The following is a 23,358-nucleotide window of genomic DNA, read 5'->3' as shown; positions in this document are numbered from 1 at the left end:
CCGCGTCACCAGCCCCCGAGGACAGGGCCGGGCATTCTGTGGGTGCCTCATAACGCTGGTCCGATGAGAGCCCCTCGAGCAGATGAAGCCCTGGCATCAGGGAGGGGGTGCCCTGGGCTCACAGTCGGGGGGGCCTGTTTCACTTGGGCGCGAGATGGACCGGGGTTCGGATTCTGACTGCTGCTTCCTACGTGGTGACACAGAGCCTTGGTCTCCTCTTCGGCGACATGGTGAGAATAGTTTCTGTTGGGCCAGGCCTGCGTGGTGTCGGGAAGAGACGGGGTGGGGGCCACAGCGGTCCCAGACGTGTGCTGGGGCGGCTGCTGACGGGGCAGCTGCCGTGGGTGGGCTCTTGGGTCGGCCGTCACTTGACGGGGTGGGGGGGCCCACCAGAATTTGGAAAGGGAGGGGCTCCAGGGGCTGAATGCAGCCCACCAACTGGCTAGGAACACAGAGATAAATGCTGTTGTTCAAACCAGTGCAACCAAATCCATCCCAGGGGCAGCAGTGGCAGGTGTTCTGGAAAATGATAATCAGAGTGATTTTGTTTCTTAATGACATTTATTGAGCATGTACCTTGGGCCAGGTGCTGGGCTAAGCATTTTCATTTCTCTCACTTAAGCCTCACAATAGTACCCGAGGCAAGTACTGTTATTCCCACTGCACCAGGGAAGGAATGGAGGCAGAGAGAAAGTTCTGGAGCCTCCGAATGCCACGCTGGCCTGTCTCTGACCTTGTTGGATTCCTCCCACCTACAGGGCATGTGCTACTTTTCTAAGGGCTTGCAGGGCCTGGAGCTCCGAGGCCTGGTGAGGAAGGCAGGGCCGGGGAGGCAGGCACTTGCCCAGATGCCACAGCGAGTCCGGAGCAGCCCTCTCCGATCCTGTGAGGGCCGGGGCTCAGGGAAGCTGGGGGACGGAGCATCTCCGCCTACCTGCCTGGTTCGTGGTGATGTTGACCACGGCGGCCCGGCGGGGCTCGGGGCTCAGGTCAGACACACCGTTGACGGCCTCGATCCAGAAGGAGTAGTTCATGTGGGCCAGCAGGTTGGCCACCATCAGACTGGCCCGCACCAGGCTCGTCTGCTGGGGCACGAAGCGGGTGCCACTCCCGCACGTCTCGCAGTGGCCCAACGCCCAAGGGCAGCGGCGGCACACGGCGTTGTAGGTGATGTCGTTGCGGCCGCCCGGATCCAGGGGAGGGGCCCATTCCAGGGTCACAGATGTCCCGTTGACGCTGGAGATGAGATTCACCGGTGCCGAGGGTGGCCCTGGGGAGTACAGAATGACAGGCGGCAGTGGAGGGCGTTTACCTGGCCTGGTCCGGTCTCCCCCCGTCAGACCAGGGAGGGGCTGGGAGTCCCCCATGATACCCAAGGTCCCCCCAGGATAAGGTCACACCCCCTCCAGCCTCTGGAAGCTCCCCGAGGGCAAAGGCGGCGTCAGACTGGACCACAGTGTCAGGTCTGTGTACAGAAAGCGAAACCCCTGCCCCCTACTATCCCACGGTCGGACCATAGGGGTTTGTGTTTCCCGAAATTTCCATCCAGAGCTGGGGAGAGACCCTGACAACCCTGAGGTGCCCACAGCAGCCCCCCTGGGCGTGAAATGCCCCTGCCATTTGCATTCTGCAGTCCACTCCTTAACCCCTGGCTGGATTTGCCGTACAGATCCCTGACCCCACCGAGGAGCACGTGGAGGCGCCAGGAAGGCCGGTGGGGTCTCCGAGGCAGGGTGTGCCCACCCCGCTCCCACGGGAGTCCGGGCAGCTCGGAGATTTTGCAGAAGTGGGGCCTGGGGGCTGGGGCAGGCTCCTGGGGGTGGGCATTTGAGTCTGAAGGGCTTGAGGGGTTGCCGCGTGGACCCCTGGGGCTCAGAATGCCAGTTCTCAGCATCCCAGGCAGGGACTCTTAGATCTTAAGAAAATAGAAGAGTGGAATCTCAGAATCATAGAGAATCACAGAATCTGAAAGGTATGGAATACTAAAAGCCCAGTCTTTTGTAGTCTTAAGACTTCTAGAACCCCAGGGAACAGAATTGTGGATTTGGAGACAAACTGGAGTCTGGCTAGCTGAGTGCAGGTGCCCGTGACCTAGACCTGGGCTCACCTCGCCACGGAGCCCACGGTCGTCACCACGTCACTCGGGCGTCCTTTCTGCCCCGGCAGGTCATTGCCCAGGGGAAAATGCACGGGTCTGGGCAGAAGGGTGGAGGGGGGGAGGGAGACTGTGTGTGTGTGAGACTATGTGACCCTCTCACTTGCCACGTACAGGGAGCCTGGGGGCTGGGTGTGATGGAGATGGGGGGTGGGGGGGACAGGGAGATTGGGGACTGAGGCTGGGATAGATTAGGGAGCAAAACCAGTCAGAACTGTGTGAAGTGCCGCTCACCCACCACAAGAGACCAGGGCTGGCAAATGGGGGACGGGGGGCGCTGAGCTGGCTGCGGGCCTCCCAGCTGGGATGGGGGCGTGAGAGGCCCCTTCAGGCCAGGAGGGGAGGCAACCAAGGAGCCCCACCAGCCGTCAGCAGAACGCGGAGACAGTCACGCAGCCCTGCAGGCTCGGTGCCAGAGTCCCTCGGAGTCCCCTCAGTACCCCGGGCATGAGCACACGCAAGCACACCCTCTCTGGGCACACGCGCCTCCTCTGCAGGGCCAGGTGTGCACGCGCTGAACCCACAAGGCACATTCCTTCAAGCTCTATGGGGACTTGGGAGTCCCCGCCAGGGACCGACCCAGATGTGCACACACACCTCCAAGAACCCTCTCCGTACGTGGGCAGGACTCTGACGTTCCCCCGCGAGCACACACACTCTCCGCAGGCATCTTCCATAGCAGCTGCTGCCGACACAGACACGCACAGTGTCGATCACGGCAGGCACCCCAGGGCACACACAGAATCAGACACACGCGTGCCATCATCCAAGCAGGCAGCCACACGTATCCCAGATACACACTCACGCACACACCCTACACACGCTACGGCAGCTCTGACCAGTCCATCAGGGATGACAGCGAGCGGGGGCTCCTCCGACATTCCTTCCCTTCATGGGAACCCCCTGGCTGGCCCACCCCGGCTCCCAGGACATCGGTATCACTGTAGGGTCAGAAGATGACCAAAGCCACCTCTCGTCTGCCCTCGAGGCAGAGAAGACAGAGGGAGGGAAGGAAAGACTTCCCTGGAGAGGTGGTAGGGACCCCCGAGAGGTCGAGGCCACCAGTGAGGAGTCAGAGTCACCTCCTCCCACCCTAGACCGGCCCCTGGCCAGAGACAGGCCCCTGTCCCTGCCTTGCCTGTGGAGCTCCCTGGAGCCCTGGGAGCCCGGGGTCCTGGCCTGGCCCTAGTCTCCCGGATTCTGGGGCTCAGGGTGGTACTCACGGGTGCAGGCTGCGGATGGTGGGTCCAGGGCCGCGCGGTAGTAGCTGAGGTCACAGCGGCAGGCCTGGGCAGCGGGGGCTGCAGAGTGGCTGTGCGGGGGGCAGCGGGTGCAGAGCTGGTCCCCAGGGGCCGACTTGTAGAAGCCCAGCTCACAGGCTGCGGAGGACAAGGCGGCTTCAGGTGAGCCAGCCGGGCCCCCCTGGCAGGCCCCGGGACGGCTCCCACTCTGACCCAAGGCTTCCAGCGGGATCTCCCAAGGGGCACGGGCGCAGACCTTCATTGGGGATGGAGGGACTGACCCACAGAGAGGGCCTGGGACTTCCCCAGGGCTGCACAGCTAGTCGGGGGCAGAGCTGAGGCCGGGACCCTGATTCCCGAGTCCCACCCTGACATCAGCACAGGACAGAGCCTCCTCAGCCCAGGGCTGCATCTCCTCCATCGGCCCCTTCCGACCCAGGCCTGTCCCCTGCCCGAATCTGTCCCTCACAGGACACCGGTGCCGGAGTGAGCCACTGCCTCGGATGTGCGGGTCACGAGGCTGAGCATCCGAGGGTTCTGACTCGGGGAGGAACGACAGCTGGAAGGGAACAGGGCGGGTGGGAATGTGGCTGGAGAAGAGAGACAGATGGTAAGACCCCAGTAAAAGTGCGGATTCCAGGCCCCGCCACAGCCGCCTCGTGAGAAGCGCCAGGCGCGGGGCCCGGGACTCTGTCTTACAAGCCCCGCAAGCAACAGGGGCTACCTGGGAATCGCAGGCTCTTGCCACTCCCAGAGCCTGGGTCACTGTCACCTGCCCTGTCCTGTGGGTGACCCTCTCCTCATCTCCCACCTGGACGACCCGGCCTTGCTGCGCAGTCCCAGCTGCCACCTGCCGGCCCACCCGTTCAGCCAGTATTTACGAGCACCAGGCACTGACACAGCCATGAACAGGATCGACACGCATCTGCCCCCACGGAGCCAGCCTCTTTGAGGGGGAGACACCCGCAGTGACGGAGGCTGCGCTCACGGCCAGGAAGGAAATAAAGCAGGTGATGCGGCGAAGGGTAAATGGTGGGAGGAGCTACCTTCCCGGAGGAGGAAATGATACTCAATCCTTGTCTAAAGAGTAAGAACAAGTCAGCCATGCAGGAAATGGAAATATTCTAGATTGAGGAACTCCCTGAAAGGACACCCGGCCTGGTCACTGGCAGTTCAAACCCTCATGGGCTCCCCATGGCCTGAACAACAGCGCCTGGCATTCAAAGCCCTTCTCCAGTGTCACCCCTCCCTCCCCATCCACAGGCCGAACTGAAGGACTGGCCATCCCCCACATCCAGTAGTGTTTCCTGCCTCAGGGCCTTTGCACATGCTGCGCCTGCTTCCCGGGGTGGCCTGGCCCCTTTGTCAACCTGTCGAACTCTTTCAAGATTCGTTTTAACTGTCCCTCCGAATGAAGCCTTTCTGCACACCTCCATGTGCACACACACACATACACAGACACAGACACACACAGGTGCACAGAAGCCACCGCTCCCTGCCCTAGTTCTGCGATCTCTGCTCAGTAGCACCACACTATAGGTGGTGCTTCTTTATCTGTATGTCCGACTCTCCTAAACCAGAAGGTGCTTGTGGGCAGCTCCCTGTGCATTAGCTGCAGGGCTGCCTCCTTCATCTCAGCCCTCCTGTCTGGTTCAGAGCAGAAGTTGCCAGAGCCCATAGGAGTTTTCCAAGTGAGCCAATCCCGTCATTGTCCACTCTGGGCAGAGGGAGACCCCGGGGAGTTCAGGACCAGTGCCACGGGCCAGGCAGCTCCCCGCTGCACCGCGGACCTGACCTCCTTTGCAACAGCGACCACCAGGAAGTTCGCCGGGATGTCTAGCCGCCGAGTCTCAATCTGGAAAACGTGGCGCTTGAGAGGGGCTTCACTTGAAAAGTCGTCATGTCATTCTTTAAATTGTACCTCCTCATTAGAGCAGCGAAAATCAAGTTAATTTGTAAAATTCTCCAAGCTCGAGAGAACACCTGATGCCGGGAGGAATGCCACTGCCCTTACGTTTGCTTCACAGACTGAGTCCGTGGAGCTGGACGGGGCCTGTGGTTTCAAGGGCTGAGAAAATGTGCCTCCGGTTTGGGCTCCTTCCCTTCCCGCTGGAGAGACCCCAAGAGGCCTTGGGCCTACACGGAGCTGGGAGCGGAGGCCGTAGGGCCCCTGGCTGACACACTGTGGTCTCCCCTCCTCCCCCTCCTCCCAGAGCCCCCCGAGACCCGGTCCTGGGGCACAGCCGCAGAGCCTTCCTCCAGGCCCAGGAACCAGGCAGCGGGAGCCGGCTTGGCACCTCATCAGCAAATACCGGTGCAACCCGTCATTGAGCTGAATGAGCGTAGCCCTCCCGGTAATGAGCAGATCCACGTCGATTAGCATTTCCGGGACCGCTCGCTCCTTCTGCCCCCCATTTATTCCCTCACCCCAATTTACTGAGCGGCTACTCCGGAGCCGAGATGAGCAAGAGCTGGTCCAGCTCTTAGGGAGCTGAGCAGTGAGAGGCACAGAAAATGTGCGGCGACACCCTGGTGTGATTCGCAGCACGACGGCCTGCGGTCCCCGAGTCCCCCACCGGTCACTGAGTTCATGTTGCTCTTGTCGATTAAGAGCAGAAAGTCGGGAGCAGGCTGCCCGCACCCCCCCTTCTGGTCCAACCCCTCCACCTAGGCTAAGGGACGCTGGGCAGGTGGCTGGGTCTCAGTTTCCTCATCTGTAAACTGGGGATAGTAAGAGCACCACCTCCTCGGGCTGCTGTGAGGCCGCTGTGAGAGTGAGTACATGGGAATTCACACCAGGACCGTGCCTGGCCCTCACCGCAAGGCTACGCGGCTGGCGTTAACACCCCTGTCCGGCAGAGAGGACGCAGGACGGGCTCCTGGGCCCAGGCCGGGTCGGGGAGCCTCTGGGGCCTGGGCCTTCCCCCGACCCAGCCCCTCAACCCGCGTCCAGGGCTCAGAGATGGCCCGGCCGTTCTGCTGCTCGCCAGTGGGTGGTTCTCACGCTCTGCTAATACCCATATGGCTATAACGTGTCAAAGCCAGATTAATCCGCGCAATGAAAATAAAATAATCTTTAATAAGAATACTAATCACCAGGCCTCGGGGAGCCCGGAGACCTGGAGGCAGAGCCGGGAATTAATGGCTGAGACAGATGGAGCAGCTCTGGGCCGGGGCCCGGCCCTGCCCGCCGACCCGGGGCGCTTCCGGAGCCCGCGTGGCCGGTGTGTGGGCCGAGCGCCAGGCGGGGCCGCTGCCCCTGCGAGGGCACCTTGCCCGGGCCGCCCGTCAGGCCAGCAGCTGCCTGTGGCCCCACCACCTCTCCCCTCTCCCCCGCCAAGAGCCTGAGATTTGACAAATAAGGTGTCTGCCGGTGGATGACCAAAGGAAATTAATTCTAAATCAGATTTTAAACACAGTCAGGAAGGCAGAGGAGCTCGTCGCTCACGCGCCCCCTCCGAAACGAGACTCTCTGATATTTATAGAAAAATGATTAGGGCCTCCGAGGGTGGTTTGCATTCTGCGCCCAGGTGACGGGAAGGATGGCAACCGGGACCTCAGGCTGGGGCTGCTGCTCCCCTGGGTGACGCTCCGAGAGGTCGGTCCCCGGCCTGGGGTGGGGGTGGGGGTGGGGGTGCTGCGGCCAGTGTGGGGACAGGTCACGGGTCTGGCACTGTGTCACGAGGGGAGCACTCTGGTCAGGGAGCTGGGAGGTCTGGGCCCCAGTCAACCACTCCTAACAGCGAGCCCCTGGGCCACTCACTTCAGCCCTCCGGGCTCCCCAGTTTGCCACTGGTAGACTGGCCGGCTCCCCACGGCTCTGACGCTCCTCAGTGGGTCTCTGAGGCCCGAGGGCAGTCTCCAGAAGGTCTCCCAGAGCCCTGTGACTGGCTCGATCCCTTCCCCTGCACTCCACTGTCTTCTCCGTAAAACCAGGTGCTTCCTGGCCACTTCTGAGGACAGCTGTGAGGGCAAGAGCAGCAGGGAGGAGGCCTGCAGGCTGGGAGGGTGGCCATCGCCATGGGCCGACCCCTGCTGCGGGCCTGGGGCTCTGGATCCCCTCCTTTTGCTGGCAGGAAGGCAGTGGGTCTGGGCTGAACAAGCCGGGACCCCAGAGCCCGGCCCTCCCTCCTCTGCTGTTTGTTCGGAGACAAGTACCCGATGGAGAAGGGGAGGCGGAGGGGTGGCACCCACGGTCCTCAGGGTGTCCCACCTGGGGAGCACAGGGGAGCCACAGCTTTGAGAGGACAACTCATGCAGCCCAGAAAGGCACCCCACTCCGTTCTGGCTCCTGCTTGGCCCTTAGTACCCCCCACTCTCAGGCTACCCACCCAACGAGGGGTGGGGACGGGGCCCGAGGCAGGGCTGCCGGCCTGGGCCTGCCATCTGTGCAGGGGCTCGGTGTCAGACCCGTGCTGCTTCTCCCAAGGAGGTCACACAGACAGTCACGGAGACCCACCCACAGGAGTGAGAAAAATCTCTCCTTGTGCGGCTTACGCCTGGCATCCCATCCCCAAACCTCTCTGCCTGCAGTGCATTAGGAATTAATATTTTTTATAAAACCTGTAATTATCTTGCAACTGGCATAATTATGTGGTATTGTGATTTAAATGTAAAATTCAAAATATGCTGCAATTTCCTAACCCTGCTTTGGCGTTGCTTTGTGATTTTTTATTAACGTGCCAGCAGTGCCAGGCAAAGGGGAGTGGCCTCGGCCTCTCCCAGCCCTGGGAAGGTCCTGCTGCTCTGGACTTGGGAGCTTCTAGCAGGAGTTCTCCCCTTGACTCGCTGTGCGGCCTTGGGCAGACACATTCCCTCTCTGGGCTCCACTTCCCACCCCTGTCAAACTAGGGGGCTGGGGCAGGACCCCAGAGCTCTGACCCCACCATCAGGAGGACCAGTGTCCTTCCCCTGGGCCAGTGTGTCCCACTGCCCGCTGGACAGACAGGTGGCTTACTTGCACTTGCAGACTAAACCCAGAGCTGGGGACAGCAGCTGACCTTGACCGTGACCAGCACCACTGACCAGCCGGCCTGATTATTACGGCCTCTGCTGTGCCGGTTATTACCTGTTCTGCTGTCACCCCAGGGTCAGCGGGTAGTGGGGTTTGGCAGTTCAGAGCCCTGGAGGGAGCCAGCCGGGGATCAGAGCCTACTTCGTGATTTAGGCTGAAGGGCTCAGTTTGTTGCATCTGTAAGATGGGGATACGCTACCTCGCTTAGCGGACTTCCGTGAGCATGAAAAAGCGTGTGAACTCCCCAAGGCAGGGCACACCAGATGCTCAACAGAATGACTAACTGCCGTGACAAGTAGGAAGTGCTTATTAACGTGCCTAGCACGTGGCAAACACTCAAAAATTGTTGCTAAGGGACCTTACCGTCCCCATCTGAAGGAGGGGCTGCTGGGAGCCAGCTCTGGTGGGGAGAGCAGTCAGGCCGGGCCAGGGATACACCTGGGCCACCTACACGTGGCTCCCAGGCAGCCAGACCCGACTCAGGTCCCAGCCCCACCTCCCACCAGCTGTGAGGCCTGTGCGGCGACACTACCTCCTGAGCCTCAGTTTCCTCATTGGCAAAATGGAACTGCAACACCTGCCTTGTTCCAGTGAGCAAATGAAGTGGTGTGCGTGAGCCTAAAGGCAACGGGGATGTTTGTCATCCCCCCGCGGGAGGGTGACAAGTATAGGGAAGGGGGAATGGGAACCAGGAGAGGTTGGCAGCCTGGGAGCCTGACAAACTAGACCACGGGGCGCGGAACAGGTCCAGAAACAGGCAAACGTCACAGAAGGTTCTGGGAGCTAGGGCTCTGCAGAGGTGAAGACTCATGGCAGGTGGGAGCATGACGAAGGATTTCTAAAGGGACCCAGAGAGTCCCAGGAAGGGTCAGCAGGGGCCTGGCGGCTGGATGGAGTATCCTGATCCCAGACAACTACCCTGAGTGCCACCTGAAGTTGTCGGCCTGTGTCCTGCTCTGTCCTGGGAGCACCAACGGGTCTCTCCGGCCTGCTTGGGGCCGAGGGAGGGCTCCCGTCCCAGTTCCTATCTGGGGCCAGGCCCCAGTCTCTCTGATCCCTGCACAGGAACATCCTCCTCCCCCAGGAGCACCAGTGGTCCCAACAGCAGGCTCCACGATGCCCTGAGAGGCTGGGCAACCATGTGTCCAGCACCCCCTTCCCCGCCCGGGGAGGTGAGGGAAGGGCAAAGGACAACCAGGCCGAGGCCACTAACAGCTGGGGCGCCAGCTATCTGGCCAAACAACTCCTGCAGTGTCCCAGGTGCTTGGGACGCCTGGCTACACCGCCCTCACGTGGGCACTGTGCAAGTGTGACACACAAGCCTGCAGCCTGGGGGCTGGGCCCTGCTCCTGGTCTCTGGCGTGAGAAGCAGAGGAGCGCGCTCACCGAACAGGTGCCATGCTGTCCCATTCTCGGCCTTCCCCTTCTCAAGGACCTTGGCTGCCCTCTCCCACGGGTCCCTGGGTAAGATCCCTCCAAACACAGGCAGGCTGGGTCAGGTGGTCCAGTGACACACTCAACCCGGACAGTGCTCCCTGGGGGCCCCTGCCCACCATACCTTCCCACAGTGACCCCATACCACACTCATGCCCCTGGGACCGTGTCCCCTTCCCTCCACTCCACAGAAGTCTGGTGGTTTCAAGCACAGGCTCTGGAGCCACAGTTCTGGGTTCCAATCACAGCGCTGCCTCTTCCTAGCTGTGCGCCCCTAGGCAAGCTGCTTTGTCTCTCTGTGCCTCTGTCTCATCTACAAAGCCAGGACACCAGTCGCTTCTGTGTCATCGGGTAGCTCTGGGGACTAAGCAAGTTAATAGGTAAAAGGTGCCTAAATAACGGACGATATAAGTGAGCACATCGTACTGTTCCCTCACACGGGCGTGTACCCAGCTAGACGCCCAACCCTACGGGTGTCCTCAGACGTACCTCTCCACAATGCCCACAGAGGGTCCTCCTGGCTGCAGTGTCTCCCGCCCCCTACTACACACGCACACACACACTCACAGCCCCGTGTATTTGCTGACACAGAAACACTAGAGGGTCACCCATCTTCCCAGAAACGGTTTGCCACCCAGATGCCCACGGACTGCGATGCCCCCGACACCCCAGCAGCCCCGCCCGGACTGAGCCCACCGGCCGGCCGCCCACGCGTGGCGCGCTCACCCACACAGGCATCCCGCCGCTCCTCGTAGCCAGCGCTGCACACGCACTTGCCAATGGGCACCAGCCACTCGCCCTCCGCGCTGCAGTACATCTTGGGCGTGTCCCGCTCCTCTGAGTGCCGCACGCACTGGCCCCGCACCTCCACCAGCGAGGACGAGTCGGCCCCCGTCACCGCCTCCGAGAAGGCGGCCAGGTTGCGCACCATAGTGGGGCACTTCTTGTAATAGATGCGGAGAGACAGGATGGCGAGGCAGGCGCCGATGTCCTGGAAGGCCAGATAGAAGCCGCGCTTGCTGAGGGGGCCCACGCCGCGCACCTCCGTGTTGAGCTTGAGGCGCCGCACCCCCAGGTCAGCACCCGTGAAGCTCTCGTCGGCTGCAATGGTGTCAATTTTGAGGAACTGGCTTTCTTGCGTGCTGGCGCCCAGGTCACGGTCCGACTCCAGGTAGTAGAGGTTAAAGGTCTCCTTACAGGTGCCCAGCACGCCGGGCATGCTGTTGCAGTCACGCAGGGTGAACTTGATCTCGGCGTAGACACGCCGGGCACCGTCGCGGGGCACCCAGCTCGTGCGCAGCCAGTTGTTCTGGTTGGGGCTCATGACGTTGCACACCTGGTACGTGTGGATGGGCTGGAAAGACTCATCCACCTCGTTGATGGAGTCCCACTGCGGGCAGAGAGAGCACAGCACTGAAATGGGAGTCAGTACCCCGCCTCCTCCTGCCAGTCACCCTTGCCTCGTGCCCCGTGCACGGTGCCAGGGGCATCCCTGGGAAGAAGCCGCAATGTTCTCTGCCCTTGTGTTGCCGGCCTTCTACTGACCATCACTGTGACGTGTGATCCCAAAGACTGCCACAGCCTTCCGAGAAAGTGTTATTGGCCGCATTCTACAGGTGAGGAAATAGGTCTGAGCCCCATGTCTGAAGTGGCCTAGCTAGTGAGGGGTGGAGTCAGCACTGGAATCGATGCCAAAGCTACAAAACCCCACCTTGTGTCTATACAGCAGCTCCAAATATTCCCAGAGTTGGAGGTTGGGCGGTTGACTTTGCTTGGGTAAGTAGGGAGCCCACAGGTCCAGTTTCCATATCAGCTGCCAGAGGGATCTTTCTAATGCGTGAACCTGACTGCTCAAATCTTTCAGCAAGGGCATACCAGGACGCGGGAAAGATGAATGTGGTGGCTCCTGTGCCAGGTCCTGGCCAGGCATCAGTGATTCAGAAAGAAGTGGGATACGATCAACAGAGTGAAAGGCAACCCATGGAATGGGACAACAGACCAGCAAATCCCCTGTCTGATAAGGGATTAGTATCCAGGATATATAAAGAATTCCTATAACTCCTACAACTAAAAAAAAAAACAAAAACAAAACAAAACAAAAAAAAAACCTCAAACAGCTCAATTGAAAAATGGGCAAACGACTTAAGTTGACATTTCTCCAAAGAAGATGTACAGATGGCCAAATACTCCATGGAAAGATGCTCATGGTCACTAACCATTAAGGGAAATACAAATCAAAACTGCAAGGAGGGCACTTCACACTCGCTAGGGTGGCGATTATCAAAACAACAGGATGTTGGGGAGGACGTGGAGAAACTGGAATGCTGGTGCACTGTGGGTGGGAACGTAAAATGGGGCAGCTGCTGAGGAAAACTGCGGAGGTTTCTCAGAAAGTCAAGAAGAGACCTGCCCTATGGCCCAGCAGTCCCACTTCTGGGTATATACGCAAAAGAATTGAGAGCACGGTCTCAGACAGATACTTCTACGCACAACAGCAGTGTTCACAGTAGCCAAAAGGCAGAAACAACCCAAATGTGTCGGCTGTTGGATGAATGGACAAAATGTGATATATCCAGACAACGGGATAGTATTCAGCCTTAGGAAGGAAATTCAGACACCTGCTACGACACGGGTGACCCTTGAGGACATTACGCAACGTGAAATAAGCCAGTAATGAAATAACAAATATTGTTATGATTCCACTTAAATGAGGTACTTAGAGCCAAAGAAACAGGAAATGAAATGCTGGTTGCCAGAGGCTGTGGGACTCAGGAAGGGTGAGCTGGTGTTTCATGGGGACCGAGTTTCAGTTTGGGAAGACGAAAAGAGGTCTGGAGATGGACGGTGGTGACGGGCACACGACACGGCGAATGTGCTTAATGCCACTGAACTGTACACTTGAAAAGCAGTCACGATGGTAAATGTTATACGTATTTTAACCTCAACTTTGTTTAAAAAGAAAGAAAGGAATGCTCCAGAAACACTCCCTTCCCTTGAGGGCCTCACAGTCCATCATCAGACAAGGTGGTGGAGGGCTACATCCAGGGCGTGGTGGGCATCCAGGGGGTGGTGAACACTTCCTGCTCCCTGAAGCAGAAAGCTCTTGCGGGGATGGGAGGGGAGAGCCCCTGGGAGGCTGGGAAGTATCAGCAAGTTCAGTGAGCACCAAATAGTCCAGTTTGGACACACAAGATGCACGTGGAAGACCCAGTGTTGAGAAATGAGCCAGGATTTGAGAGGTCAAGGCCTCTTGGTCTCTAACCTGCAATGTGACCTTGGGCAAGTCGCTGTCCTCTCTGGGCCCCAGCCTCCCCAACCGCAGAGAGCTGGTCGGCCGGGAGCAGTCCTGGTGGGCTGAGATCAGCGGACTCCGGAGAGCCCTGAGGAGGGGCCGGGGCTGAGGGGAGACGGAGGGGATGGGCTCTGGGTCCCTGCCTTGGGTTGGCCAGAGCTGCAATGCCTTGCTCTTCTCTCTCGGGCCTCTCAAGTGCAATGCCCTTGAACTAGAGATCCTATCGCTTCCAGGGGGTGCGGGAGGTAAAAACCACTCCCTGTGATGTTCCAGGAATCCGTGGGGTTCTGAGTGACCCGCAAGTGCTAGAGTGGGGACCACGGGGGTCTCAAGTGTTTCCTGTCGGACAAAAAGCCCGTCCATCTCATCTTATCTTGGCCGGCACGTGGTCTCAACCCTCAGTGCCCACATCTGTAAAATGGGGCTCAGACAGGCCCACCTCAGTGAGGCTTGAGAGGAAGAAAGGAGAAGTAGCTGCCAAGCGCTTGCCTTGGGCCTGGCCCAGCAGGCTGCCAGGAGAACGGGACTGATGGAAGCCGTCCTGGCAGCATCGTCCCAGCCCACTTGTGCCCGCCTGCAGGGACTCCTGGGGGGAAGAGGTCTGGGGTGTGCCAGCCTCACCTGAGAGTTTCTGCCTCCTACGGCCCTACCCCAAAGACCCCACACTGCAGTCAGGGCCCCTGGGCGCTGCTGTGTCACATCTGGGGTTAAAGTCATTGTCACAATTAATGGAGCACCAAAGAGCCAGCCAGCTGCTCCCTGTCTGTTTCCTGCCAGGGACCTGGATAAATTAATCAGCTCTATCTGAGTCTGCTCCAGCCGCTCTACCAATGCCAACGGCCTGGCCTAGCCCCGCCAGCCCCGGGGGCTGCCGCAAACACCCAGGAGGGCACAGACTCCTGGGGGCTGGTGCAAAGATCAGCCCTGTTCTCCACCTGGGCAGCCCCACCCCGGCCTTCTAAGCCCTGGGGGGCTCCTCCTCCGATGCCCACCCCCCACCCTACCCCCATTGCTCTGCAAATCTGTCCTCCATCTGGAACCAGCTGGGCAGCCCTGGGGACCTCCCCTCCCCTCTCTGAAGCTTGTGCTTCTCATATGTGAAATGGGCTGGCGGATGCCCGTCCCTTCCTCTACTCCAGCGGGTGGTGAGGACCGGGTGAGACAACAGAACGTGCCTCTCATCTAAGGCAGCCTTGGTTAATTCACCAGAAGTGATGGAACAGGTCCCAGTGTGTGGGGGGAGGGGCACGGCCGGATTAAGAACCTGGGTCCCCGGGGCGGGGTCAGACTTCCCCTGACCTTAGCAGAGTCCCTTAACCTCTCATTGCTGCTGCGGGTGTCTCACCAGGACAATGTCCCTTTCATGCATCCTCATCGATGACAACTGTACGGAGCAGGTTCTGTGATCATTTCCGTTTATCAACGGGGAGGTGGAGGCGAGGTAAGTGACTTGCCTGAGTCGCACTGATTAGAGGCAGCAGCAAAGGGGCTCATGCAGGCCCAGCACCCCCGGCCTTTGGGCTGTGCAGCCTTGGCCTGATAATCCGGTAACTCCGCTGATGCCGGAGACAGCCCTGGAGGGCCCTTGCTCCCAGGCCGAATCAGAGGAGCCTCACAGAACCTCAGTGACCATGTCCACAGGCTCTCTAGCCAGCTGGGCAGGAGAATCACCTAGAAAGCTTATGAAACAAAAGATTCCCAGGCACCTCCCCAGCTCCCCTGCAGGCGGGGACCTGTATGCCTCACTTGCTAACCTGGGACAGGTTCAAGGTCTAGAGTTTGGGAACCAGGGATCTCACCCAGCTTCTTTCCCCTCTGGGCAAGCCCAGTCTCCAGGCCCCATAAAGATGGAAGGCGGTCGCCGGCTCAGCAGACAACGCTGGAGGGCCTCCCACCCTCTCACGACGATGACACAGACCAAAGAGGACGCAAGGGACTCCATGTAGGCTCTGGGCCGGAGCGAGTGGGGTTTGAGACCGTCCTTTGGAACCTGTCTGATGCTGGGCAAGTTATTCCTTGTTGCTCTGAGCCTCAGCCTTCTCATCTGTGAAATGGGGTGGTGGTACCTACTCACAGGATTGGTTGTGGGGATTAAATGAGATCACACCTGTGAACCGTTCACCTGTGATGTAACTATACCTTATTTGTTCTAACTCCCCAACAAGATAACTCTGAGCCTTGCTTTACAGCACCCTGCAAGCCAAAGAACCTTCGATTTCCAGCACGATCATTGGAAACACAAGTCTGGTCATGCTCTCCACCTGCCTAAAACCCTTACAACTCCATGTTACTCTAAAAACCAAGTCCTAAGCTCTGACGAAGACAGAGGGACACACACCCGGAGCCCGGCTGGGGCCAGGCCCATTCCTTCCTATGCTGGGTCTCAGGGGAAAGACTGACCCAGCCAACAGCCAGAAAGTCACCTACTCAAGGGTTGGGCCCTGCCATTGGCAGAACTGGCTCACTCGATCAAGCCCTTTCACACCCTGCTCACAGCTGGGAGACGGCCATCGGGGCACATGCAGAGGAGCATTTCACAGGGAGACCCTGAGGCCCAGAGAGGTACAGAGATACCTCAAGGACCCTGCCTTTGTCTGCAGGCAGGGCTGACCCACTCAGGCAAAACGGAGTTCCCTCCGGGTTCCCTCCTGGGCCCACGTGGCCTGCTGTGAGGCTCCCTGAGGCCTGGTGCATGGGGCTGATGACAGTGGACTCAGCTTCCTAGTGCCTGCAGACGACAGCTCCAGAGGGAGAGGAGGGGGCTCTAGCCTGGCCCTGATGAAATGTGAAGAAATACTCCCACTCCCTTCACAAATATTAACTCTTGATACCACTGTCACCATTATTATTATTACTATTATTATTATTTAATTTATTTATTTTGGGGGAGAGCACAGAGGAGCAGCAGACAGCCCCTTGAGCAGAGAGTCTGACGTGGGACTCGATCCCACGACCCTGAGATCATGACCTGAGCCAAAGGCAGATGCTTAACCGACTGAGCCACCCAGGCGCCCCACCATCGTTGTTATTAATATTATTACCCTTGTCTCCAGAGCCATGGAAGCCAGTGTTCATGAAAGAAGTCACATGTACATGACGTGCTTGTGTCTGGTGGGCATGTGTGTGTGCGTTTCCGAGCACACTTGCAGGAGGAAATGTCTGTGACATGCAACCATAACGCCCACTAACGACAATGACAGCGATAATGCATTCAGTGAGGGCTCACCATGCACCAGGCATGGGTCCAAGAGCAGGTGTCACCTCCCCTCATCCTGACAGCAAACCCCACGAGGTGGTCACATGCTCACCCCCTTCTACAGACGGGGAACTGAGACTCCGGGAGTGAAGTGGTGACCACCAGGGCCACCCTGCTTGTCAATGACACAATCACATTGGCTTTACTGCCGTGCCCCCCACCCCGCCCGCCCCGCCGCAGAGGGACAGGGCACAGAAGCCTTGCCCCTGGATGCCCTGGGATTACCAGGCCCACTCCCCAGGGGGATGGCGGGGGTATCGCCTGAGAGAGCATAACCCCTAGAGACCTGATGGGCTCACCCAGGGTCCCCAGGGAGGCCAGATGGGCATGGGGGCCTGGCTACAGTGGGTGCTGGCTGTACCACCTGGATGAGTCCGATGGAAGAGAGTACCAGGTGGGGGCTCCAGGGGTCTGGGCGACTCCTGGTGAAGGCAGGGCATGAGGGAAGGGATCAATCCCGAAGGCGAGAAAGGCCTGGCTGGGGACTTTCCCTGGCCCTGCTCCTGGACACTGTCCCGAGCTACCCTGGGCCCAGCTGTGGCACGTCATGACTCGGTAGGCCCAGGACACAGACATAAGGATCCCACACCTAGGGCCTTAGACCCTAGAAGCCCGGCACCAGGGTGTAATCCCAAGGGTCTGCATGAAGAAAGGAAGGTAGGAAGATAGGAAGGAAGGGATGGAGCGCAGGGAGAGGTGAGAGGAAGAGAAGGGACAAAGTGAGGGAGAGAATCAGGAGCTGTTTCTAACTGCTGGGTGGCCTTGGGAAGTCCCTTCCCCCCTCTGGGCATCCACTTCCTTCTAATCTATCTGATGATAGGACTGTGAGTCCCAGCCTTTCTCTGCTCACACAGGATGGCAATGGCCCCACTGCTGGTCACTTACCCCGTGAGCCGGGTACGTGAGCCAGCCCCAGTCTCCGTGGATGGTTGACGTGTCCAGCAAGTTCACTGTAAAAACAGGTGACGAGGGAGCATCAGACCCTGGGACACCGTTCCCTGGCCTCACAGAGCAGCCCAGCCTGGCCACACTGTTCTGCTCTCAGCCCCCGACATGCCAGCTCCGTGCCTCACTCCCCCCTCCTTCAGAGCCCGCTTCGAGTTGTTCCCCTTGCCTGAAGCCACCCTCCGCCACCTCGGCCGAAATGTGATCTCCCGAACCCCCAGAACACAAGCCACCCCAAGTGCCCCAAGCTCCCTGGCGGGTGATGCAGTGGGATGGCGAAGAGACGGGCTCAGGAGTCCAGGAGGCCTGGGCCAGAGTCCCAGTCTTGCCACTTCGGGGCTGTGTGTCCCTGAACAAGTCCCTGCTCCCCCCTGAGCCTCAGTTTTCTCCTGTGAAAAATGGGTGTGACGGTGGGTCCTGTCTCACGGGGTGTGGTGAGGACAGCCTCGTCCTCGTCTCACTCAGGGGACACAATGGCAGTCAAAAGCACCCAGCAACGTCTGCACTGTGAGGTCGTGGCTCCTGCAGGAGGACCGGCCCCAGCTTTGCAATCACCAGCGCCCGCAGGAGACGCCTGGCACCTAGTAACTCCTCTGAGCACATGTGACGTGGAGAGATCTAGAACAGTAGAAGCCGCCCCTGCTGTGTAGGCGCCTACTGTGTACCGAGCTCTTGGAGGGGCGCTTTAGACGCCGCATCCATAACCCGCACGGCAGCAGCCACTGCCAAGAGGTGGTGGTGACTCTTCTCTCCGTTTTACCAGTGAGGACACCGGGCCTCAGGGGTTTTCTGGAATGTGCTCGGAGCCCCGCGGGTGTGGCTGGCAGGACTGGCGTTCAGAGCACCCACTGAGGCCGCCACGGAGGGCGCCACCAGCCCCAGCACCTGAGCCCCAGAAGCAGAACCCGTGAGCAGTCACCGTGGCTGGGAGGAGCACCGGCCTGAGGGGCAAGGCTCTTCTAAGCCAGAAACCCCAAAGGGGACCCCAGAACCTCAACACCACGTTAGGGAAGACCTTTCCTTTGGAGTCGGACGCGGCTGGGCTCCAATCGCAAGGCGGCTACCCAGTAGCAGGTGACCTTTGCTTCCCTGACCCTGTTTCCTCATCTGTAAAATGGGGCTAACAGCACCTAGACAGCAAACCCTAAAACCTGGAGCCGATGCCTCATTAAAGCGAATTTCCTTCCCCCAAATCCTGCCCCTCTGGCCTCTCTCCTTGTACTCAGACCTACCCCCTCACTGTAAGGTGATGAAGGCACACGACAGTGTCAAGAAATGATGGTTTGAATCTCAACTGCTGTGTCCCCCCGGGGGGGGGGGTCCCTTCACCTCTCTGGGCCCCCTGCTTCCTTTGACCCGTCTGGTGATGGTAGTAGGACAGGGCTCTTGGCTCCCGTTCCCAGCTCACGCTCTCTTCCACGTCCCCCCTCTCCCAGCCTGCAAGTGTGGGCCTCCAACCAGGCTGGCGGGGGCAGGTTGCAGGGGGTTAATGCTGGGCCGGGGCGGGGGGGGGGGCCTCCTGGAACTTTTCTGCAGGGAGGCTGGGTGTCCTTCTGCCTGAAATCTGCATAGCTCTGCGCCTGCCCCTCAAAGATGGAGACAAGTGTCTTCAGGAAACCTTGGAGTGGGGATGCTCTTATTTGCTGATTTTCTCCTTCCTCTTACCCTCCCACCCCACTGTCGGGGACCCCAGAAGGGAGGCCTGCTGGAGAGAGAGGCTGCAGACCCAGGGAGGGGCCTCTGCCCTCCTCCCCGGGGTCCCCAGGGCTGGGGGGGGGCATCAGGGGATGAGCCAGTGTCCGCAGAAGGATCTCCCCTCCCCAGCCGGCCCCACGCCAGGGGCGCAGGCAGAGAAGCCTTCCCGCCTCCCTCCCTCCCTCTCAGGCAATGGAGAGAAAACTGGGTCAGGCAAGCTCTCTCCTCCTGCTGGCTGGTGGGAGGGGGAGGGGGCCGCACTGCAGTTTCCCCCAGACCAGCAGAGCCTAGGCTGGGGAGAGGATGGGGACCGGGACCCGTGGGCTCCCCCATTCCAACCCACATTCCAGATGGGGGCTCCGAGCTGCAGGGCCCGTTCTCTGGCTTCCCCTGAACGCAGCTCAGACCTGCTCCTACCCAGGGGGCAAAATCAGCTTTATAAATGTCCACCATTTAGACTCCTCCCCGCCCGAGAGCCTTCACTCTTGGGGCAGACCCCACGTTCCAGGCCCTTCCCACCCCGGGAAACCTCACAGCCTTTGCAGCTGATTCTTGATCAGCCAGCCAGGGGGCTCAGATAATCCAAAGATAAGTCAAAAGTCGATTCTATTGGATTCAGGAAGGGCTATAGGATTCCAGCGCTGCTTGTTCCAACTCCTTCTAGACACTTCCTTGTCCCTGCCCTCCTCTCCTCTCCCTTTGTCCCCTCTTTCCTACCTCCCATGCCTTCCCCTGGGGGGCTGGGCGGGGGGGGGGGGGACACAGAATGCCTGCCAGGGAAGCTCCAGGCCCACAGGGCGGTTTTTCAGGGCTAGAGAGAATTCTAGCAGAGGCCCACCTGGCCCAGGCCTGAGTCATCTTGGAAATTCAAACCCCTCTGGTCACCAGGCCTGGGCTCTCTCCTGCCCCTTGCCCAGCCGGCCTGGAGGGCTGTGTGACATCTGTGAAGTCAGTTCTCCTCTCTGGGCCCATCTCCCCATCTGCCAATGGGAGGACGGGACTCACGGTCTCTCCAAGAAGAGAATCCCTTCACCCTCCTGTGCTGTTTCCTCATCTGCAAGATGTCTGTAGGCATCCCTCTTGGGCCTACCCGCCCGGGCTGTTCTAGGAGATCAAACGGGTCCCTCTCCTGCTCTGAGAAGCACAGATAATTCCTAAGCCTTTCCTGTTCCACTGTGGAAAGCATTATGCGATTTCTTTTTTTCTCCAGCACCGTCACCTTCCCCCATTCCATTTCGCTGAGACTAATACTTAAATTGATTTACATTCCCCGAGGACGCAGTGCATGATGGTGAGGCTGGAGAATTCGGGTGGCCAGGGGATGTCAGCCAGGATGTGAACGCCTGGGCGATCACCCCCAAAGTGGTGGATAATCCACACCAGAGAGTGATAAGCGGCCATGAGCCTGCTGGGGCATGGGGGCCCCGTCCTGCCCTGTGACGGACCTGGCACAGGGGCACTTGGCCGGGCTGGGGCACCGTCGCTTTTGTAGGAGCCCAGCTGGGAGCAGATACCCCTCCCTTGCCGGTCTTGGCACTGCACCAGCCCAGGAATGACCCGGGAGGGACTCCTGTCCTTCGGGAGGGAGGGTGGTCCAATGTGGAACCTATGCCCCAGGCTGCCCAACCTGCTGGCTAACCCCCGCCCCGCTGTGGGGACTCTGGACAGGCGAGGACTGGCCCTCGCGCAATGCCTCCCTCGGCCCTGGACAAAGCCTTCCCTGCCTGCCTCTTTCTGTGAACCTCGCCTCTTCCCCAACTGCTGTCCCTCCCCTGGATGTGTCCTCTCCCTCGAGCCAATGGCCACTCTTCTGCAGGTGAGTCTGCTCAAAGTCACCTCCCCAGGGGGGGCCCTGGGGTGTGCCCGTCTGCAATTCTGGAAGATGCTGCCTCCTTCCTGGAGAAGATAACTGAAGTGAGGAGTTGAGGGGGTACCGTCTGAAGCCCAGAGCCTCGGTGTGGACCCCCCAGCATCCTGCTGGCAAGAAACTGGCCCCCTCCCCCAACCCAAACCTGGGAAAACCATCTTCTCAGGCCAGGGCTCTGAGAGCCCCCAGACCCTTGTGCCCCAATTCCGCCCTCTTCCCTACTCACTGGGCCCCCACCTCAATTCTCTTCTGGTGGCCCAGGAACCTGCACCTGCACTAGCCACCCCAGCTGGCCCTGCTGTGCCTACCTGTCACCTCACCTCTCGGCTGCCCTGCTACAGTCCCTCTCCCTGCAAGGTCCCCTTTCCACCGGAGACTATGAGTTCATCTACGTGTGCATTTATTACGCGCACATGCATTTCTAGGGGCACGAACGCAAGTTCGAAGGTCTCCTTAGATATGTGGTATCTGCCCATGGATGTGCATATTTTTCACATGTGTGCATCTGTACATGTGTGTGTGTGCACGTGTGCACCAGCTGCATTTCTGTGCATCTGACTGTGGGTGATGTCGGAGGCTGTCCATGCATGTGAGCCTCCACAGGCCCGGGTCTATGTGTGTAAATCCTGACGTGAGTCCGTGTGTGCATGTGTGCTTTCGGGGATGCCTGTATCTCTGAGCTGTTGGTGCGTGAGTGGGTGGATCTCGGGTATGTCTGAGTGTCAGTGAGGAACACTGGCTCGGAGCTCCCTCGCATGTGGAAGAAGTTCGTGCTGCCACACACACAGCTCCGGACCTGGGACACCAGCCCCAGATCCTGCACCGAGTACCTCGCGGGGCCTCCTCTGGGCAGAGCCGCAGGAGCAGAGGAGGTCCTGGGGGACGGGAGGTGGGGTGCAGAGCAGGACCCGGGGCAGCATCCCGGGCTGGACCTGGACTTCAGTGGGGCTAATTGCGTGCATGTGTGTGTGTGTGTGTGTGTGTGTGCAGCTGTGCAGATGTGAGGCCCTGGGTGATGGGGAACTTGATGGGTGCCTCTTCCTGGCTTTCCTTGTCCCCTCCCACTGCCAGGAGGTCACTTCCCAGACCCTTTTTGTCCTGACTGCTGGGCCCCCACTCCTGCTCCCACCCCACTCACCCGGGGTCCCCCCAACGACTGGATTGCCCCGGACGTGCCCTGGACAAGACCTGCTCTCCAGGGCCTTGCCAGCCTCAGTCTGTCTGCAGCCCCGCGGCCGGCTCCTCACTGTCCCCTCCTCCCAGGGCCACCCTGGGCCACCAGCGCTGCCCCTCCCCGCCAGCCCTGACGCCCCAGCACGCGGCCCTCCCACCTAAGACTCTTACTCCCTGCCCCTCTCTCCCGCCTCCTTTGCCTCCTGGGCGCAACCCGGTCCTGCCCTCCGCTCCTCCCTCCTCAGTTCCTGGTCCCCTCTCCAGGCCACCCCTGCCCTCTTCTTCTTCAACCTTCTGAACCTCATCTTGCAGCCCCGTGTCATGTCCCTCGTTCTCTGTCCCCGCCGCGTCCCCTGGCCCTGTGCCCTGCTCTGTCCCCTCTCTCCTCTACACCTCTTCTCCCGCCTTCCGTCCCCATCCCGTTCCCTCGTCCCAGGTGCCCAGCCCTCGGCTCCGGGTCCCCAGCTCCGAGTCCCTCGGTCCTCTCCCCTGGGGCCCCGGGGGGCCTCTGTCCCTCAACCCCAAGCCCTGGGGTCCCCGCCCCGCCTCCCCGCGCCGTCCCTCGACCCCGCTCCCCCCCCCCCGGGGTGCACCCGGGACCCCCCCAGCCCAGGGTGCAGGGAAGGAAGTTGCGCCGCCCCCGCCCCGCCCCGCCCCCGCTCACCTTCGCCGCGCGCCGCGGACACGCAGGTGGCCGCCGCCGCGGCCGTGAGGACCCAGAGCGCGGGGGGCAGGCGGCCCCGGGCGGGGGCCATGGCCCGGCCTCCAGCTCGCCGCAGCCCGCGCGCTCCCCGCTCTCCGCAGCCGGCGGCCGGCGCACACCCGGGCGCACACGCGGGCACCCGCGCCCGCCGCCGCCGCCCCGGGTGGGGGCCGGCCCGTCACGGCGCCGAGCCAATCAGCACCGAGGCGGGCTGGGGGCGGGGGCGGGGGCCGGGGCCGGGGCCGGGGCCGGGGACGGGGACGGGAACTGGGCCGGGGACGGGGACGGGGCCGGGGACGGGGCCGGGGACGGGGACGGGGCCGGGGACGGGGACGGGGACGGCGACGGGGCCGGGGACGGGGACGGCGACGGGGACGGGAACTGGGCCGGGGACGGGGACGGCGACGGGGCCGGGGACGGGGACGGGGCCGGGGACGGGGACGGGCCGAGCCACCCGCCGGCACCGACGCCCCCGCGCGCCCCCCGCGCGCCCCCGCCCCCGCCCGCTCCCGCGCCCCAGGCCCCGCGGTGGCCCCTCGCCAGTCCCCGGGAAGCACTTCGCGGGGGGAAGAACTCTCCCCCC

At 60.7% G+C, this 23,358-nt stretch overlaps 1 protein-coding gene across 1 annotated transcript in view; it reads right to left on the bottom strand.

Annotated features, from left to right (window-relative positions):
* EPHA8 (EPH receptor A8) overlaps positions 1–22,827 on the bottom strand; it is a 33,653-nt gene extending 10,826 nt beyond the window's left edge. Inside the window, exons 1-5 of the mRNA XM_055332135.1 lie at positions 22,737–22,827; positions 17,278–17,342; positions 10,571–11,234; positions 3,379–3,534; positions 935–1,270 (exon numbers count right to left, since the gene is read on the bottom strand). Coding sequence (XP_055188110.1) covers positions 935–1,270; positions 3,379–3,534; positions 10,571–11,234; positions 17,278–17,342; positions 22,737–22,827 — 1,312 coding nt within the window. The remainder of the gene's footprint in view (positions 1–934; positions 1,271–3,378; positions 3,535–10,570; positions 11,235–17,277; positions 17,343–22,736) is intronic.
* Between the last annotated feature and the right edge of the window lie 531 nt (positions 22,828–23,358).

This window comes from Nyctereutes procyonoides, unplaced genomic scaffold (genome assembly GCF_905146905.1).
Source record: "Nyctereutes procyonoides isolate TBG_1078 unplaced genomic scaffold, NYPRO_anot_genome, whole genome shotgun sequence".
In the NCBI taxonomy this organism is placed as follows: Eukaryota; Metazoa; Chordata; class Mammalia; order Carnivora; family Canidae; genus Nyctereutes; species Nyctereutes procyonoides.
This window is presented reverse-complemented; position numbering and strand designations above follow the sequence as displayed.